This window comes from Alexandromys fortis, unplaced genomic scaffold (assembly GCF_014885135.2).
Source record: "Alexandromys fortis isolate MF-2015 unplaced genomic scaffold, M_Fortis_MF-2015_v1.1 scaffold_2_26212498_36691700, whole genome shotgun sequence".
Classification (NCBI taxonomy): domain Eukaryota; kingdom Metazoa; phylum Chordata; class Mammalia; order Rodentia; family Cricetidae; genus Alexandromys; species Alexandromys fortis.
The window spans coordinates 5,016,648-5,037,379 of NW_026067931.1; the positions used below are offsets into that span (position 1 = coordinate 5,016,648).

The 20,732-nt window shown below is 43.7% G+C and overlaps 1 protein-coding gene across 1 annotated transcript; it reads right to left on the reverse strand.

The window, feature by feature from the left end:
* Positions 1-294: 294 nt before the first annotated feature.
* Pm20d2 (peptidase M20 domain containing 2) lies at positions 295-12,932 on the reverse strand. Its single transcript, XM_050145500.1, has 7 exons — positions 12,104-12,932; positions 10,205-10,353; positions 8,113-8,255; positions 5,910-6,064; positions 3,482-3,617; positions 1,921-2,028; positions 295-1,779 (listed from the first exon to the last, which is right to left on the reverse strand). The coding sequence occupies exons 1-7, from the start codon at positions 12,551-12,553 to the stop codon at positions 1,625-1,627; spliced, it is 1,296 nt and encodes a 431-aa protein (XP_050001457.1). The 5' UTR covers positions 12,554-12,932; the 3' UTR covers positions 295-1,624.
* Between the last annotated feature and the right edge of the window lie 7,800 nt (positions 12,933-20,732).

The following is a 20,732-nucleotide window of genomic DNA, read 5'->3' on the forward strand; positions in this document are numbered from 1 at the left end:
CATGTTTCAGAAGATTGCTTCAGGTAAAAAGTCAGAAATCACAAGACATAAAAACCATCAGAGAGGTTTTTTCTTTCAAAAAATGTTACAAAGTGAGACAACTATTCTTTTTAAAGGATACTGTAACAGTTTTTTTTTTTTTTAAAACCAATGGAACTATACCATTGAACACCCTGGGAGAGTGTGGGGACCCCTTCATGTATACATATCCTCATAAAAACATGCAATGTCTACCTTAAATACTCTTAGCATTTATGCTACAGACAGAAAAAGTTAAAAAATTTTCCTGTGTAGTTCATTCAATAAAGAAAATTTATTAAGTCTAAAAATCTGTTTAAAAATTTTGAGGCAAGCTAAATATTAGCTACAGTCATAGAATACATAGCAACTTACTAGTAATAGTACAAGTTGAACACACCTGACCTCAAATCCAAAATGCTTCAAAATTCAAACCTTTTTAGTGGTATGAGCAGGCAGATAACTGCACAACTGCCCTGGATAAAGAGGTCTGTTAAATCTCAGGCACACTAAAAGCACTGGGCACTTCCAGCTATGTGTACGTGGCAGTGCACGTGATGCATAAAGGAGCTCAGCTCTATTTGGGTCCCACACCCAAGCTCTCTCTCTTGTGCCTAAGGGTTTGTCTCACCAGCGGTTTACATCTCTAATCATGTGCAGGAGCTCACTCTACAGGGCAGGGCAGCAGGACTGCAGCTAGAAAGGGAGGAGGGAGGAGCAGAAGGAAACACCTGTCTGAAACAGAGAAATGTATGCCAAGTAAGAATCATGAGATACTGGTGGCTTTATGTGACTTTCTCCCTCTTTTCCAGGATTATTATTGCCAGTGATTTTACTGACAACCACTGAATGTCTCAAATTTCTAGGTAAAATCCTGGCTTTCCCAGAATGCTCTAGTGACACAAAGGCAGAAAGCGAGCAGTCCAGAGAGAAGGCCACAAACTTAGTTAAGTCACCACCTTTTCACGTTTACTGCCACCGGGCCAGCAGGGGCTTAGGGGGCTGCTGTGGGGCGGGAGGCTGCTGGGTGGTGTGCACAGTGCAGGACCCTGGAGACCAGCACACACCCAGTCTGACCTCCTCTCTCACACGGCAGCCTCCCCATAGAAGGGCCCACCTGCTTTTCTGTCACTTCTCCTGTTGCTGGCTGTTACACTGCTCCTATGCCACTCCTTGGAGTAATTACATGCAAATAAAGAATATTTTCTTTTTCAAAACAATGTTAAAGTAAAGATAATTCTTTGTGCTGTAGATTCTAGGTGTGTCCTACAGGCACCTGTTTAAGTTTTTCTCTAGACCAAACCAGATACAGTTAGACTCAAACTCCCCCAACTTTGAACTGCTGAGAAGATATCACTTCTCTGAACACCGTTCACAATGTTACGTGTTGAAACCTGTGGGGTTTGTAAAGCTATACAAAAGACACTACCATGTTATAGACTCACATGTCATCACAGACCAATGTCTGAAGGACCACAAACTCCATTAGGGCCTTCACTATAGTCACTTACCACAACTGAGAAACAAGTATTCTCTCTTGCACTGAAAAAGTATTAGCGGTAAAACAACCAAAACTTAATGCTTCCTGAGTCCCTAAGCACTCCTTCTATGCTGGTGTGTTTAAAAGCTGTTCTTCTTGAAGCTTCGATTTAAACTCCTCTCTGATTCCCTCCAGCAACTCAGGTTTAAAGATGACGTCCAGTGCAGTCATGGCCAGAGCTTTGGCTGTACGCAAGGTGTACAGCTGAGCTTCTTGTGATCCTAGAAGGTAAAGAAAACAAATAAAATACCTTTTCCTATACTACGATGCATTCATTAACTCCCCATATTACCTCCTGAAACTGCCTCTCCTACTTCTGAGCGATGTTAGAGGAGAGCCCTGTGTTCACGCCTCGTGCTCACCTGCAGCTTCCGTGTACTGTTCCGTATGATTCAAGGCATCGGTCCCAATGTAAAAATAAGGGTGAATCCCAGGAACCACAAAGCTGACATTTCCAAAATCAGTAGAGCCTTGGAACAAAACAAGGAAGAAAAGGATGAAATTCTGAGCAGCCTCCTCCAACGAGGAGTGTTAGTGGGACAAGCCTAAGCTAGGGCCAAGCATTTGTAATTAATAATAAGTCTCCATATCTTTATATGGGAGCTGGTTGGCAGTCCAAAAGTAAATGCCAACTACAAGAATATGCCTAGCAGACTGAACATTTTTTAAAAACAATGTTACTATTTTGACACTCTATACTCACTGAACCATTTATTAGTTTCTTTTCAACCTAAGTGTAAAGGAATATTAAAAAGATCATCAGAAAATGGCTAAGATCAAAATCACTGATGTCAGCTTATGCTGGAGAGGTTGTAGGGTAAAGGCAACACACTCCATTGCTGGTGAGAGTGCATACTGGTATAGTCCCTTTGGATATCAGTATGGCAATTTCTCAGAAAATTAGGAAACAACTTTCCTCAAGACCCAGCAATATCACTTTGGGTATACCCAAAAGATGCTCAACTATGTTCATAGCAGCATTATTTATCATAGCCAGAACCTGGAAAAACAACCTAAATGTCCCTTAACCAAAGAATGGATAAGAAAAATGTGGTCCATTTACACAATGGAGTATGACACAGCAGAAAAAAATAATGACATCTTGAAATTTGCAGGCAAATGGATGGATGGATCTAGAAAACATCATATTGAGTAAGGTAACTCAGGCCTAGAAAGACAAATATCATATGTACTCACTCATAAGTGGCTTTTAGACATAAAGCAAAGAAAAACCAGCCTACACATCAAAATCCCAGAGAACTTAGACAATGATGAGGACCTTAAGAGAGACATACACGAATCTAATCTATATGGGAAGTAGAAAAAGACAAGATCTCCTGAGTAAATTGGGAGCGTGAGGATTATGAAAAAGGGTAGAAGAGGGGACTGTAGGGAGGGGAGCAGAGAAAAATAATTGCTCAATCAAAACAAATAAAAAAAAGTATCATCATGGAGATGGAAAGATGGCCCAGCAGTTAAGAGCATTTTCTGCTTTTGCAGAATACCCAGGTTTGGGTTTCAACACCCACACAGTAGCTCCTAATTGCCTGTAACTCCAGTTCCAGAGAATACAATGCCTTCTGCTGGCCTTCAGGGGCACCAGGTAAGCCGATGGTAAAATACTCATACACATTAAAAAAATTATCATAGTTGGCAGTGTGCCTGCCTGGGTTCAACCCCCAGCATCCAATAAACCCCAGGTGCGGTAGCATGGATTTATAATCCCTGAATTTGGGGAGCAGAGGCAGGAGGGTCAAGATCAAGTCAGTGTCAGCTATGTGCGGAGTTTGAGGCCAGCCTGGGCTACACCAAGGCCCTGCCTGAAGCAGACACACCAGCAGCTCTTCCTTACCCCTGAAGACTGCCCAACCTAAGCTGGCATTTCTCCTGTTCAAACAGCTCACTCTACGGCGGCTTAGGTACCTGAAGGGCCATTCAGTACCGCATCTTCTGAGATGAAGTCTATGCCCAGCTTCTTCCCATTCTCCACATATGCACTGCACAGTGTCTTATTGGGAAGGACATTGTAATAATCGTGCGCTTCACTTTTAATTTCCACCTAATAAAAAATGACAAAACAAAGTTTGGGATTAAAAACTCAAATTCACGAAGTCCAAAACAGTGATGGTTTCCAACAGAAAAAGTTTCAGAACGGGCACTCTTCATCCCAGCTATAAAACCCAACAAACAGTGCGTTATAAAGTTAGAGCTCCTAATGCCCCATTTCCTCTGTTACACAAGCACCACACCACAGACCGTCACTAAACTCCATCCTGGCCAGCGAGAATCGACTTCAGTCACCTAAAAAGGTCATCGTGAGCACCCAGAAACTTCCATTTTAAAACCTGAACCTCCAGGCAATTCTGACGCAGGTAATCCAAACCACTCTGATGGACACTGCTTATACTTCAGTCTCCAAAAAGGAGAAGGCGGAGCATCTAAACAACTCAACACACTTAACACGGAACTGTCCCTGATGTCACAGCCTCGTTTCAAAGGGACCCTCAGAGATTACAGACACTTAGGGAGGCAGGCTCACAACAGGCCTTGCTTATAGATGGAGTACATGAAGACACAGAAGCAGGTTTACACGAGTGCATAAGTGCATTTAATACAGTTTGTTTTCAATAAGCAAAAACTAATTATCAAACAGCAGAGATCAAATTTCTTCTATTCTTGGCAACATCTAAGATAGGAATAAATAATGGCAACCCAATTAAATCTTACACATTAGCCAAAATATAAACTAGTAAAAGGCTACTTAAACATAGATTTAAATCCAACCGTAAATCCTATTATTTTTTGTGTGCATGTGAAAGACAAAAGGACAAGCTCAGCTGACATTCATCGGGAGCCCATCCTCTTTGGGTTTTGAGATAGGGTCTCCCTCTCCTTTTGTCTGGAGCTCACCAAGCAAGGAAGGCTGGCTAGCTAGTGAGCACAGAAATCTGCCTATCTCTGCCTCTCAGAGCTCGGATTACAAGTGCACTACACCACAGCTGCTGCTGGTTCTAGAGATCAAACCAGGTCCTCAGCTTGCAGTGTGTTTTGCAGAGTCATCTCTCCAGTCTTTAGCTCTTAGCTTAGGGAATATCCTGAGTTATTAACTAAAGATAGTTCACATATCTAACTTTAAAAATATTTAAATTATTTACAGTTATAAGGGAATAAGTGTTTAGCTTTCCTGGGTTGTGGAAGCTTTACAGTTGTACACTAAATCTCTTTGCCAACAGACTAAGAGGATACGTCCTTACTCCCACACTTATCCATGTATTTATCTAGATCTCTCTGTTGTTCATATATCTGGAGTATGATTATCCTTCAAGCTCAATTAGTCTGCAGTCTTCCAGGAAACCTTCTCCTCCCATCCCACCAAGTGGGAACTGAACCCAGGGGCTTGTGCTTGTCAGGCTAAGCTATAGTCCCACCCTGAAACTTTACCTGCTCTGTTCCTCCCAACAGTGTCTGCTCCTGAGACAGGAAGTACTACAGTGATACTTCCTGTAGTACTACAGACTACAACGATAACTGCAGAGACACTACTACCATGCGAACAAACCACGCACTGCCAGGCCAAGCACAGACCCAAAGGAAGGCTTGGCTGGGCCTCTTCACAGATGCTATTTCATTTGTCTCCCTCCAGAAACCTGGGGAGATTTCAATATTACCCCTATTTTTGAGAGAGAGAAACAGCCCCAGAGATACTGTTTCTCATGGCTGAGACACTGGAACTTGTTTCTCTCTAAAAACAACATCTAAGATCTTATCTCTCCAACCCGACTGCAGTATTTGAACTTCATCCCCTGTTGCATTACACACAGCTGATACTGAAATGTTTCTGAGTTACGGTTCTAGTCAACAAAATCTCCTTTGTTCTGAGTCTGTCTTAACTCCATCCCAGCAAGCCAAACACACACTTATCCCACATCTTTGCCAAAGAGATACAGATACTGTCATAAAGTGCCCTCTGTGGGAACTACACAAAGTGATGTAAGAGGCAGGGATTCTAGCACAGTGATTGCTAAGCTCTCTAGCTATTGTCTAAGTAAGGTGACTTGTAGTTTTCTCTATTGCAGACACTTAAGAAAATGCACAAGAATTAAATATTAAATTAAAAATTAATTAAATATTAAATGTTTATTAACAAAATTCACACTAAAAATCTAGCCAACTCATTTTACAGGTTTAAGACATCACCAGTGAGGGCAAGGCCCTGAGACAGATTCCCAGCACCACCACCGGCACAAACAAAAACCACTGCATGGAACAGAACCAAAGCAGGCTTTAATGCAGCAGCGCAAACAGCACGGTCCACTGTAACTGACCATAATTAACTCTGAAAAGCTCTTACTGTGCAGCCTGTAGCCAAAGCAGCAGCTCTGAAGGAATCTTCTGCCCTTTTGGTCAGACCCTGAAGCTCTTTCATTGAGGGTGCACGGAAGTAATAGATTAATTCAGAGTAAGAGGGGATGATGTTGGGCTTTACGCCACCATTTTTTATTATACCTATAAAAGAACCAAATTACTGAGGTTAAATTTGATGATCTGTTTAAAGAAAGTTTTGTAGCCCTTACAAAAAGGAAAATAATTTATACATATTAGCTTCACTGATAAACCAAATATTTTGATACACTGTACAACACTTCCACAGAGAGGAGTTATTTCCCAGATAATAAGGGAAAATTGTCTATCTGTACTTTATTCTAAGGAATCCATTTAATGCTAAGGAATCACAATTTGGGCTGAGGATAAAGTTCAAAGACAGAGCACTTCCCTATCATGTGTGAGAGTCTGGGTTTACTTCCAAGAACTGGAAAGAAAGAAAAAAAGAGGTGAAGAGGGAAAGATGATAATCTAACTATAAAGAAACACAGAGTTTTATAGCCACAAAACAGACAGTAGTATCTTTGTTGTTGTTATTGTTGTTGTTCGAGACAGGGTTTTTCTATGTCTCTCCAGCTGTCCTGGAATTCACTCTGTAGACCAGGCTGGCCTCAAACTCAAAAGAGCTCCTCCGCCTGCCTCTGTCTCCCTGAGTGCTGGGATTAAAGGCGTGTGCCACCACTGTCCAGCCTGGCAGTAGTACCTTAAACTTTCTGAAGGAAATTTATCTCAGTAGGCTTTATTATAGTTGTGATTTGATAAACTTTTGACATAATCTTTTACAGTCGCATGAGGCTCTGTAACCGCCATCCTATTTGAAAAATCTTACCAATATTTTAAATGACACTTAGCAGTGGAGAAATAATTTTCACACCAATCTACTACACTTCTACAATCACCACTACAATCACTTCTCAGCCTTTTGGCTGTAATCGTGTATAAAAACAAAAATTGAACAAAGACCCCTAAATACTACAAACTATCAAAACACACATTTGGGACAACACAAAATCAAGATTTATTTGTTTCTATCAGTAACTAAAACAGATATATACAAACTAATTCCAGATAATTGTGAAACTCTATAATTCTAGCACTTGAGGAGGCAAGAATATCATGAGTTCAAGGTAATCCTTGGTTATAGCCTGGGCTACAGGAGACCTCTTCTCAAACGTGTGTGTGTGTGTGTGTGTGTGTGTGTGTGTGTGAGAGAAAGAGAGAGAGAGAGAGAGAGAGAGAGAGAGAGAGAGAGAGAGAGAGAGAGAGAAATACAGAGAAACTGAATCCCCCATTAGCTAATTCACAATTTTCCACTCTAATCCCTTTGAAGGGGATTAAGGTAAGCAGTGAGATGGGCTAGGCCAGTATGCAGTACAAGTACAGGCTGCTAACGCAGGACTGCCTGAATATAAGGGTGCCCTAGACTACACAGTGAGAGCCTATCAGACCAACTGCTACCCATACCAGTAAAGAATTAAGACAAGAAACTAGCAAAAGCACAATTACAAAATGATTTTACATATAGCAAAAATGCGTAAAGAATAGAGATTTACTAGATTATAAAGAAATAAACTGAGAAAGGGAGGAAAAGAAAATTATAAATCAGTGTGGTAGCTCAGACTGGGAAGGAGGAAACGTGTACCCCTAAGAGAGGACCATGCTACTATATTTATACACACAGAATTCGAAGAGTGTACTATACTAGTCCCTGAGTAAATACAACTTGCAACTGCTATTTTTTCTCTTTTGAGAAAGGATCTCAGTTATCCTAAGCTGCCCTCATATCCACCTGTAGCTGAGGATGATGTGGTTCCAAGTACTGGAATTGCAGGTATGACTCAAGCCAGGTTTTATGCAGTGCTGGGCGTCAGACCCAATGCACACTGCATCCTAGGCGAGCATTCTAACAACTGAACTACATCACCAGCTCCCAATTTTTGTTGTTTTCCAAGAAAGGGTTTCTCTGTGTAGCCCGGGCTGTCCTGGAACTCACTCTGTAGACCAGGTTGACTCTGAACTCAGAGATCCACCTGCCTCGGCCTGCTGATATTAAAGGTTTTCACCACCACTGCCTGGCTTCCAACCCCCGATTTAAAATAAAAAAAATCTAGTATTAGACAATTTCACTGCACTGAGATATAATTTACTACACAAATATTTGGCATGTATACCATGAAGTCTCCAGGTCGGTTTCATCTGTTGTCTTAATGCAGAGAGGTTGTTATAGGCAAGGACTGCAGCATCTAAGGCATTCACTCCCTCCCAGGGGTAAGCAGCAGCATGAGACGCCTTCCCATAGTATTTCACAGTAACGCTAGGAAAGAGAAGGAGAAATCACTGGAAATTACTTCCCCCATCATCACTAACATAAGAAACCCCAGGATGTGGTGTGTGTGTGTGTGTGTGTGTGTGTGTGTGTGTGCGCGCGCGCGTGTGTGTGCGCGCGCGCGTATGTGTGTGTGCGTGTGTGTGTGTGCGCGCGTGTGTGTGTGTGTGCGCGTGTGTGTGTGTGTGCGCGTGTGTGTGTGTGTGTGTGTGTGTGTAGTGTAGTGTAGTGTAGTGTAGTGTGGGTATTAACAAAGATGTAACTCAGCTGGTAGAACACTTGCCTACCATTTATGCAGCCCAGGGCTCAATCTCTGGCACAGTGGTGTAAACCTGTTATCCCAGCACTGGGAGGCAAGAGGATCAGAAGTTCAAGGTCATCCCCAGCTATACAGCAAATATGAGGTTAGCCTAGGCTACGTAAGACTGCTTAAATGAAAAAACAAAGCAAAGCTGGTCTGGGAGCATAGCTCAGATGGCAGTGTTTATTCTAGCAGATATAATGTCTGAGGCTCATTCATTCCCCAGCACCATACAAACAGGATATGCAGGTTCACTCTGCAGTACCAGCATGGGGTAACAGAGGCAGAAGAATAGGAAATTCAAGGAAAGCCTCGGTTACACAGTGGATTCCAGGCAAGCCTGGGCTATACATCAGACCATAACTGAAGGGGTGGGGGTTGTGGAGCCAAGTGGATTGACTTTAATATCAAGACAATAAAACCTACATCTAATCCTAACAGTCTGGGAAACCTGCCTACAGCTTGAAGAGGCCCCTTCCAGCCTGAAGTGCAGGCAAAGGTTTGTAATCTCTATTATTTTCCAGAAATACAGATAAGACTATCTCCACCCCCTCCATACAAAGTGAATTGTTTCTACTCTCACAGCACTGATTCTAAATTGATAATGAAGAGATAGCACAAGGATAAGATTACTGCCCTCTGAAAACAAGGTCTGGTGGGCTCAACGACTGCAGGGAAGTCCTACTACCACTCCCCAGAGCCTCCTCGGCCACACAGGAAGCAGCTGACACAGTCTAGCAGGGGCTCCTAGGGCCCGGACCACTGACCACACCACAACTACTCTCACTGCCGTCTGTGGTTCAGTGACACGTCCTTCTCCATACAAAAGACTAACCTCCTCCAGCTCCATAAAGCCAAGCTAGAAACTGTATGGGGAAGGGCTTTCTTCCCAGGTCCAGTAAACCATCCCTTGTACAGACAACTCCTTATGAAGGGACAACTGTATTCCAGAAACCAGACTGAACTTAAAAGAGAACACTATGTTTGGCACCCCTGTTTAATACCCCTTTAATAGTTCAACTATGACCACGATAACAATCACGACTGCCAATGTACGACGAACGTCACATCATTATCGCTCAGTCCACAGGGTCCCCCTGTGCGGTCCACACTGGCCTCCTGAGCAGTGAGATCACAGGTGAGTCGCACCACGCTCGGGTCATTCACTTTGTATTTTTTTTTTTTTTTTTTTTGGTTTTTCGAGACAGGGTTTCTCTGTGGCTTTGGAGCCTGTCCTGGCACTAGCTCTTGTAGACCAGGCTGGTCTCGAACTCACAGAGATCCGCCTGCCTCTGCCTCCCGAGTGCTGAGATTAAAGGCGTGCGCCACCATCGCCCGGCTTTTTTTTGTTTTGTTTTTTTAAATGTATAAACTCAGAGTGTTAAGAGTCTGGCTCCCTTTCCTTTTCTTTTTTAAATTCTGTCTGTGTTGATGGGGGAGTGGGGTAAGCATGCAATGGGGTACCCGCGGAGACCAAAGGACAGCTCTTAACCCGAGGTGGGCTCTGACAATAGAACTTGGGTCGCCACGCTCACGTGACGAGTGCTTTTACCCACTAATCCATCTCGCTGCCCTAGTTTTGAGTACTCTTCAGTCTGCTGTCCACCAAGAATGTATCTTCAATGTGACTACTCACTCATGCTCGGCCACGTCCAGTAGATAGGCGGCATCCTCTTGAGATGGATGAGCCATAAAAACAACATCGAGATCTTTAAAAGCACCTGCTTCAATTAAATCGATTTTGCCACCACCTTCTTCTTCTGCAGGGGTTCCCAAGACAATGACCTATAAGGAAATATATATGTTAGCACAAAGAGACTCGTAACGGAAAAAAACATATAGTGCATACTCATTCAGAATATATATACTTAAGTCCTTAAACCCTTAAGAGAAGTTATTTTCTTACACACAGTAAATATCACAAAGTTTAATGTGTATCATTATAGTAATCTGGTATAAATGCATGCTAGAAATGCTACAGGAAAATTTCCCCAATTTTATAACTCAATTTTAACTAAGTTATAGCAAAGACAAAAAAAAAAAAAAGAATTCTATGTGCGTAGGTTCTTCAACATTAGCTAGGACTCATCTGTTACAGTCTCTTCAAGCTAAGCCCATTAGCATACTATGTGATAGGTAGATAGTTAGTCATAGCTTGACTGGTAAGGAGCTTGCATGTGACCTGTGACCCTCACAACATCCCTGTGAGGTAGGTGAGCAGTCTGGACCGGTTCCGGGAGGTTTAGGCTTCCCGGGTTACAGAGCAAGTCTTCCTAACTGCAATTATCTTAGACAGCTGCCCTGGCCTTCAGCTAACTCTCACTCCTTACTGAGAAACTTAGAAAGGCCTAGCTCATTAACCCTTCATTGTCGAGCGTTAAACAATCTCAGTACCATGGTTAGAAACCGCCAACTATTACACAAACTTACTAATTCGATTCCACCAGTTCAACCAGGAAGATTTAATGGTCACCAAACACCTAATCAAACAAAAGAGAACTTTACAGAATAAACATTTTACTTTGATATGTAAGCTTAACGTCTTCAAGCAATTTTTAAAGCAAAGACAAATTATCTGCATAAAATGGATGTATTCTCAAGATTATGTATAAAAATGCAATGAAACAAATTGGGGTTTAGGGAAAAAAGGCTTTACGAGCAAAGGGAATCCACTTAAAATTTTCTAATAGGAGAGGAACCTTGCTGAGAACAACCATTTGAAGTTGACATATTTCTCAAAATCTGGCTGTGTTTATTTTTAAATTTATAAAGTAACAAAATTCTTAAATCACGCTGCTTTGGAGCGGAGGGTTGAGACAGTCTCCTCATGTCCTGGAGCTCATCTGTAGACCAGGCTGAACTCTGGAACTCAGAGGTCCGCATAGCACGCACCACCACGCCTGGCCACTGAGCTGCTCCTATTCCGAACCTAACGGGCCTTATGACTGCTGCGAACTTTTTTCTAAGTCGGCCCAGGGTCCCAAACCCTCCCCAACAAGACAAAAACCCAGAGGCATAAAAGAGAAGGTAGCTAAAGAAAAGAGCCACAAGAGATTAAGCCAATAGAGGATTACTGGCCATGGAGGTGGTGTGGGGGACCCGGCTGAGTGACAGCCGGTTCTTGGCTCACAGAATGAATAACTAACTATACCATCTGAGGAGTAAGAGGACAGACCGGCATGACATTCTGCTTCAAGAACCGAGACGCCTCTTGTAATTGTGAGATAAAGATCAACACTTAAATATGACCCCATCTACGTAATAAATATTCGCTTCTTCGTTATTTCTACTCTTGCAGAAGTTTGGTAGTCTGGTAGTTCCAAAGACTAAGATTTACTATGCAAATACCAATTACTCAAATCAAAATCCTTTTTTTCTTCTTTTTTTCTTTTCTTTCTTGAGTCTACAAAATTTTACTTTGTCCAGAGCTCGCACAGCCTAGTCAGCAAACTGCAGCTGTGTGCCACCAAAAACAACTGGCGCGGTGCTCCGGGCTGGGTCCGCACTGACACCGCTGCAGCCCCGCGTGGCTCACCTTGACAGGCGGTGGCGCGGCGACGCCCTCGAGGGCAGCCCGCAGGCCCAGAGCAGCAGCCACCCCGACCTCGGCGATGAGGTTGTGACCGCAGGCGTGGCCCAGGGCGGGCAGCGCGTCGTACTCGCACAGGAAGGCCAGCTGCAGCGCGCCGGGCCCCGTGGCGGCCTCCGGCGGCGCCCACTCGGCACGGAAGGCGGTGGGGAGCCGGAAGTGCGGCTGCACAGCCCACGACCCCGCCGGAGGCTCGCGCTCGAAGAAGCGCGTGAGCTCGCCGTGCGCGCGCTGCTCCTCGTAGGCCAGCTCGGGCGCGCTCCAGATGGCGCGGCTCAGCGCGCCCAGGCGCTCGGCCGCCTCGTCGATGCGCTCCGCCGCGCGCTGCTTCAGCCGCTCCAGCTCGGCGACGCCGCTCGCGCCCGCCTCGGCCGGCCGCTCAATCACGGGACCCATGGCGCTCTACCCAGGTCAGCTCTCAGCCAGGTTCGTCAGCGCTCGGAGGCCCTCGGAAACACTCGGCGGTCCTCGTCAGTCCTCGGCAACGCTCGGCGCCTCGGCAGCGAGTGGTGGCTTCGGTGGCAAGCAGTGGTTTTGGCACCTGCGTCCCACTAACCCTAACTGGAACCTTCCAGGCTAGGAGTTGCCATGCAGCTCCACCTCCAGGCTGGGCGTGGAGCTGGGGTTTAAACTCCTCCTAAGAAAAAGAACTGTATCTGACAAGTTTTTAATCTAAAAATTTGATTGACAATAACAGCTTTTGTTCATATCATAGCAGGTCTGAGTTATCTGATGAAGAAATTCAAGAAGTCATGCACTCGTTTTCTTCCAAAGTGATACAAATTTCAAAATAGTTATTGATGATACGCCTAATTGGTGATCTGAGGTTTTCTATTATTAAAAGTTTCAGCAGGTCCTTCCCATCCTACCAGCTCTTAATTTGCCACAACTAGATTAAATAAGATACGATATATAATGTAAAAAAAAAAGATAACGTAAAAATACAACTGTGCCTTTGAAAACGAGTCTGAAGGAGTGCGTTGAGGTAGTTCATGTCTTTAATTCTAGCACTAGGAAGGCAGAGGCAGACAGATTTTTGAGTTCGAGACCAGCTTGGTCTACGGAGTGAATTCCAGGACAGCCAAGGCTTCACAGAGTAAACTCTGTCTCTAGAAGAAAGTGATGAGGTTTTACTAGTTTCTATCCACACTCTAACATGTAAACACTGTCCTCAGTTAACACCCTAACTCATACTCAGCCCTAAACAATAATAAAAGTGATAGCCGTGTGTGTCTGGTGCCTGAGGAGGTCAGAAGAAGGCATCAGATCTCCGGGAACTGTAGATACACATGGTGTGAGCCACCATGTGGGTGCTGAGAACTGAACCCTGGTCCTCTGGCATGAACAACATAAGACTTTAATTGCTTGGACCCTCTCTCCATCCCCCCCTCATTTTTCTTAATAAACTTTACTCTGATACACATCTTGTAGAAATCCTCCAGCGTCTCTAAGACTCGAGATTAATTTGCTCAGTGAACTGGCAAAAAGTCAGAATAATGTTAAGAGCACTTACTCTGGGCTGGAGAGATGGCTCAGGGGTTAAGGGCACTTGACTGCTCTTCCTAGAGGGTCTAGGTTCAATTCCCAGCATCCACATGGCAGCTAAAACTGTAACTCCAAGATCTGACACTCTCACACAAACATATGTTCAGGCGAAATACCAATGCACATAAAAACAAATAAATTTTAATGAAAAAGGCACTTACTCTGTACCAATTGCTCTTCCAGGTGTTTTAGACATTATTACTTAGTCCTTATCCCAACCTATAAGGCTATTAACGTGACCATTTGATTACACAGCCTACTAAATACTGGGCCCAGTATTATACAGCGGACAATGTTTAGTCACTGCGCTTGATCGCTTTTGTAAACAGACATCTGAATGCATAAACGTATCTATTCACATCCTAATGAACAGAATCATCTTGAATGACTTTTATGGCAGCAGCTCTGCCAAGAGCAGTGGAAATCCCTTTTGTTCTCTTTGGGCAACACTAAGTAGCTGGTGACAGAGTTGTATACACACTCTAAATACAAGCTGTTAGTTAGGCCGCCTGCTACACATTAACAGTGCTGTCATCTGAGGTGGTGGAAGGAGAGCTAGTTCTGAGCTCTGTTCCTCCTGAGTATGTATGTGCAAGTGCACACACGCGCGCACACACACATGCACGCGCGTTCAGTTTCTACTTTGGGCAGCATGGATTTCTTGTTCGTGGTCATTTGCATTCTTGAGTCTCTTTACTGAAGTATGATACTTTGTTGAATGCATGCCTTCTCTCCAGTCTTCATACTCTTTCGTTTTCTGGCTCCTGACGGCAGAGATCATATATCCCTAGTCACGGTTAGAATAAAGATGGTCCCCAGAGGCTTCTCTGTTTGAATGCTTGGTCATCAGGGAGTGGCAGTACCTGAGAGCGATTACTCATTGCCTTGTTGCAGTACGTGTTGTCACTGGAGGTAACTTTAGGGGCTCGAAAGCCCAAGCCAGGCCCACTGTCTTTCTATTCTTGCTGTCTGTGGATTTGGAAGTAGAACTCTCAGCTTCTTCTCTAGCACCACGTCTGCCTGTGTGCCAAGATGCTCACTGCAATGGTGAGAATGGACTAAACCTATGAAACTGTCAGCCAGCCCCAATAAATGCTTCCTTTTTATAAGAGTTGCCATAGTCATGGTATCTGCTTACAGCAACGGAACACTGACTAAGACATCCTTCTTCTGTGACATTTCTTGGGTGCCTATTTTTCTTGACTCTAATGGTTGTATTACCCGTTACACCAGTCTAAGAAACAGAGACCTTGATTCCATGTGGCTTTACAGATTCTCAGACTTTTACCTGAGCTTAGAGTTGGGTGCGAAGAAAGAATGTCATGTATTTGTTGTTGTTGTTGTGTGTGTGAGTGGGCAGGTGGGTGTGAGCACCTGTGTGTTTGCATGCAGCACCCACAGCAGGACTCCAGGTGTCTTCTTCATCTTATTGCCTTGAGACAGGGTCTCTCACTAAATCAATCAAAGCCCCCTCTTTTGGCTAAGCTGGCTGGCCAACCTCCCAGGATCCACCTGTCCCCCGCCCAGAACTAGAACTGACACACACAACCACATCCAACTTTTTACATGGTCATTGGGGATTTGAACTTATGCCTGCAGAGCAAGAGATTTTACCTTTTGAGCCATCTTCCCAGATCAAGAGCATCTTCCGACAGCTGGGGATGGACATGTGGCATTCTTGAATCCGGCCAGCTCAGTATTTTTTACTATTATTTTCATTTCTACATCTGCTATCGAAACAACTGTCTGCCCTGTCTATGATGCCACCAAGGAAACTGAATTGTTGTTGTTGTTGCTAGGAACAAAAGCATGTAGAAAAATTCCCATTCTTTACCTGGGGCTGGAGATAAAGAAATAACACAAAATTTACTACTAAGTTTGTTTGTTTGTTTATTTCCTTTTTGGAGGCAAGGGCCTGGGGCAAACAGAAATATTTCAGTAGTCCTTATGGGTTGTCTAGTGTTAAAGTATGAAGATGTGTCTTTTCTCCCAAGATACTCACAAAACAAGCCCCCAATCATAGGAAATGAAAACTTTGACATAGAAAATTCCCAACAAATAGGTGTTTTATGAGAAAAAAAATTGAGGGGGAGAAAGTTCAGTTACTGTGAAAAACAGAACTGAAATACCTCTCAAATTATACATTGTTGTATTACATGTCATTTTAGCTTCAGATTCAGACCTCCTTTTGACAAATGACAGGTTTCAGCATGGTTTATATGCTTTGGGTAGGATGAAAATAATCTCTAAATAAAATCCCCATCAGACTGACAAAACGTGACCTAAAAGAGATCACAGAAAGTGGAACGGAATGCCGGGGGGGTGGGGGTGGCCTGGGGGGTGAGCGGGGGTGGGGTGGGGGTGGCATGGGGGGTGAGCAGGGGTGGGGGTGGGGTGAAGAAAATTAAGGTGAAAGCAAAGTCAGCTAGAAACGCTGGTGGGAGCAGCATACGGAAGGAGAGAAAAAGATCTGATTCGTGGATAAAATGCAGTTGTGTCCTCTCCCCAAACAAAATAGGAAATAAAGAAAATGTTTCCAGCTATGGTGTTTTGATCCTGAACGATTCTGTCGAGAATGAAGCAGAACCATGGCATGATTTGGGTCTGCCTCTACCCGAATGCAGAGAAATACTGTGTGACTAGAGAATATTGTTGATAAAATCCTCCTAACCAGTCCCCAGTGCACTTCACCGTCTCTAGAATGGCTAGGTGAAATAAACACGTACCATACAATTTAAAAACCCGTGGGCTGAGGTGTCGGGAGAACTCATAGCAGCCACATAGCAGAAAGCAGAGAGCTAAGAGAGTAGGTCACCAGAAAGGTGGATTTTGGTTGGGGTTGGAGGAGTGTCTTAGTCATTATTCTATTGCTGTGAAGAGACACCGTGACCAAGGCAATTCTTAGAAAGTATTTCATTGGGGGCTTGCTTACAGTTTTGCTGGTTTAATCCGTCATCATCACTATGGAAAGCACAGAGGCAAGTGTGATTCTGGAGCAGTAGCTGCAAGCTACATCCTGGATCCACAGGCTGAGAGAGAGAGACTGCCCCCCCCCCCCCCCCCCCCCCCCCCCCCCCCCCCCCCCCCCCCCCCCCCCCCCCCCCCCCCCCCCCCCCCCCCCGTGGCATAGTTCCTCCAACTGGGCCACACTTCCTAATTCTTCTAATCCTGTCAAACAGTTCCACTCCCCCGTGGACCAAGCATTCAAATATGTGAGCCCAAGAGGGCCATCCATATTCAAACCACCACGTTCCACTCCAAGATCCCCGCAGGCTTGTAGCCATATTATAACACAAAAATGCATCCAGTCCAACTTCAAAAGTCCCCCATAGTCTACCACAGTAGCAACACTGTTTAAAAGTCAAAACTTTTCTGAGACTCTTGGCAATCTCTTAATTGCAATCCCATGTAAAACAAAAATCAAAAAGCAGAACATATGCTTCCAACATACATTGGCACAGAATACACATTACCATTCTAAAAGGAGGAATAGAAGCATAATGCTGGACCAAAGCAAGACTGAAAACCACCTGGGAAAACTCCAAATTCTGCATCTCTGTGTCTGAGTGTTAATGGTTTAACCAGTCGAAAGTCTTCATTCCAACTGGGTAGGAGCACATCCAAGAATTCAGGGACCTAGATATGGTTCTGAGTGTCCAGAACATGAGCTTTTAAAGGCAGAAGACACAACCTGACATCTCATTTGACAGCTTGGGGGACTGGGGACAAACAGTTTAACAGAATCTAAGTTAGCTAGGACACCCTGACCTTGGGTTTTTGGTACAGAGTTGGATAATTTCCCATGGGATGCTCCATCAAGGAGATCAAATTTTAGTAAAACTTGAAATGGCCTCAGCAAGAATACAAGATGGAGGAAACTTTGCCCTGTCTTGACCTGTCTTCCTATCTCCAATTCCTTTCAGCTTTGTAGACTGCAACACACTTCTCTTGAGCTGGTTCCATCCTGGGTCTGTAGCTGTCCCTGACAGGTTTCCTGTGACTCTGTCCTCTCCAACATCTTGGGGTCTCCAGTGCAACCCAGGCTTCACCTTCACAGCTTCACACAATGGCCTCTCTGGGCCTTCATTCAGGATCACCCGTGAAGCACACCTGGCCTTGGTGGCTTTCCTTAGATGTAGAGAGGTATTCTGCACCCTCCTTCATTCAAAATCCAGAACCATGTGTTAGAAGCTGCCAAGTGCCACTGCTTGACGGGGCTGAACTTGGCCCCTCTTTCAGTAACATTTGTATCATCTTTCACAATTCCTTCACTGCTTGAGCTTTACTTTAATTCCTTTTTCCCAAGTTAGAAGCTTAGCTGCACGAGGTCTTGCCTTGAGGTCACCACTCCCCTTAAGGAATTTAGCATCAGACTTTCTTTAAACTTTTTATTTCTTTGAGCCCTGGCTTGGCTCCAATCTTTTCATCTCACACCCTTTATATTTTGCGTTTCTATTTTTCCAGTTTCTTTCTTCTCATTATAGATCTGCATGAAAATGACCACTAAAATCCACATGACAAAGTTAATACAAGCTTGTCTTGAAATTCCCTCTGCCAATGTCATTGATCCAAAACTGTGACAAGTCTTCCTCTGTCCCAACAGCCAGCTCCTAAATAATGACACAGAGACTTCTTATTAATTATGAAAGCTCAACCTTGGCTTAGGCTTGTCCCACTAGCTCCTTTAACTTAAATGAACCCACTTATAATCCATGTTCGGTCATGTGGCTCATTACCTCATCTCTCTGTCTGCTCATGCTGCTTCCTCCATGTCTGGCTGGAGACTCCCCCTTCTTCTTTCCAGAATTCTCTCTCTGCCCTTAAGACCAGCCTATACCTCCTGACTAGTGGTCATTCAGTTTTTTATTACAACAATCACAGCAATACATTTTCACAGTGTACAAATATCCTATCACACAAAACTCAGTTTAGCCTCAGGAAGATTTTTTTTTTTTGATATTTATTGAGCTCTAAATTTTTCTCTGCTTCCCTCCCTGCCTCTCCCCTTCAATCCTCTCCGAAGGTCCCCATACTCCCAATTTACTCAGGAGATCTTGTCTTTTTCTACTTTCTACTTCCCATGTAGATTAGATCTAGTGAGGTTCTCTTAGTGTCTGCATTGTTGTCTAAGTTCTCTGGGATTGTGGTTTGTAGGCTGGCTTTATTTTTTTTTATTTGTTTATTAAAGATTTCTGTCTCTACCCCACCGCCGCCTTACCTTTCCCTTCCCCTCCCCCAGCCAAGTCCCCCTCCCTCGTCAGCCCAAAGAGCAATCAGGGTTCCCTGCCCTGTGGGAAGTTCAAGGACCACCCACCTCCATCCAGGTCTAATAAGGTGAGCATCCAAGCTTAGGCTGGCTTTCTTTGCTTTATGTTTAAAAACCACTTATGAGTGAGTGCATGTGATAATTGTCTTTCTGTGTCTGGGTTACCTCATTCAAACTAATGTTTTCTAGCTCCATCCATTTTCCTGAAAATTCAAGCTGTCATTATTTTTTTCTGCTGAGTAGTGCTCCATTGTGTAAATGTACCACATTTTCCTTATACATTCTTCAATCGAGGGGCATTTAGGTTGTTTCCAGGTTCTGGATATGACAAATAAAGCTGCTATGAACACAGTTGAGCACATGTCCTTGTGGCACGATTGAGCATCCTTTGGATAGATACCCAATAGTGGTATTATTTTTTTTTTAAATATTTATTTATTATGTATACAATGTGTGTATGTCTGCAGGCCAGAAGAGGGCACCAGACCTCATTCCAGATGGTTGTGAGCCACCATGTGGTTGCTGGGAATTGAACTCAGGACCTTTGGAAGAGCAGGCAATGCTCTTAACCACTGAGCCATCTCTCCAGCCCCCAATAGTGGTATTATTGGGTCTCGAGGAAGGTTGTTTCCTAATTTCCTGAGAAATTGCCACACTGACATCCAAAGGGGCTGTACCAGCTTGCACTCCCACCAGCAATGCAGAGTGTTCCCCTTTCCCCACAACCTCTCCAGCATAAGTTTTCATCAGTGTTTTTGATTTTGGCCATTCTTACAGGTGTAAGATGGAATCTCAGAGTTGTTTTGATTTGCATTTCTCTGATGACTAAGGATGTTGAACATTTCCTTAAGTGTCTTTCAACCATTTTAGCTTCCTCTGTTGAGAGTTCTCTGTTTAGGTCTGTACTCCATTTTTTTTATGGATTATGTGATTTTTTTTGGTGTCCAATTTCTTGAGTTCTTTGTATATTTTGGAGATCAGACCTCTGTCTGATGTGGGGTTAGTGAAGATCTTTTCCAATTCTGTAGGCTGTCGTTTTGTCTTGTTGACTGTGTCCTTTGCTTTACAGAAGCTTTTTAGTTTTAGGAGGTCCCATTTATTGTTTCTCTCAGTGTCTGTGCTACTGGGGTTATATTTAGGAAGTGGTCTCCTGTGCCAATGCGTTCAAGTGTACTTCCCATTTTCTCTTCTATAAGGTTCAGTGTGGTTGGCTTTATGCTGAGGTCTTTGATCCATTTGGACTTGAATTTTGTGCATGGTGATAGATATGGATCTATTTTCATTCTTCTACATGTTGATATCCAGTTATGCCAGCACCACTTGTTAAATAAACTTTCTTTTTTCCATTTGATATTTTTTTGCTTCTTTGTCAAAGATCAGGTGTTCGAAGATGTGTGGATTTATATCCAGGTCTTCTATTCAGTTCCATTGATCTTCCTGTCTGTTCTTATGCCAATACCAGGCTGTTTTCAGTACTGTAGCTCTGTAGTAGAGTTTGAAGTCAGGGATTGTGATACCTCCAGAAGTTCTTTTATTATACAGGATTATTTTGGCTATACTGGGTTTTTTGCTTTTCCAAATGAAGTTGAGTACCATTCTTTTGAGGTCTTTGAAGAATTTTGCTGGGATTTTGATGGGCACTCAGGCAGATTTTTTAGACAAGGGCAAAATATAGCCACATTCTTTGCTAACATATTAGGAGAATGGTCTCTAGCCACTTACTAATATTCTCCCATCTTGAAACTTCTTGAACTGGGCCTCCAC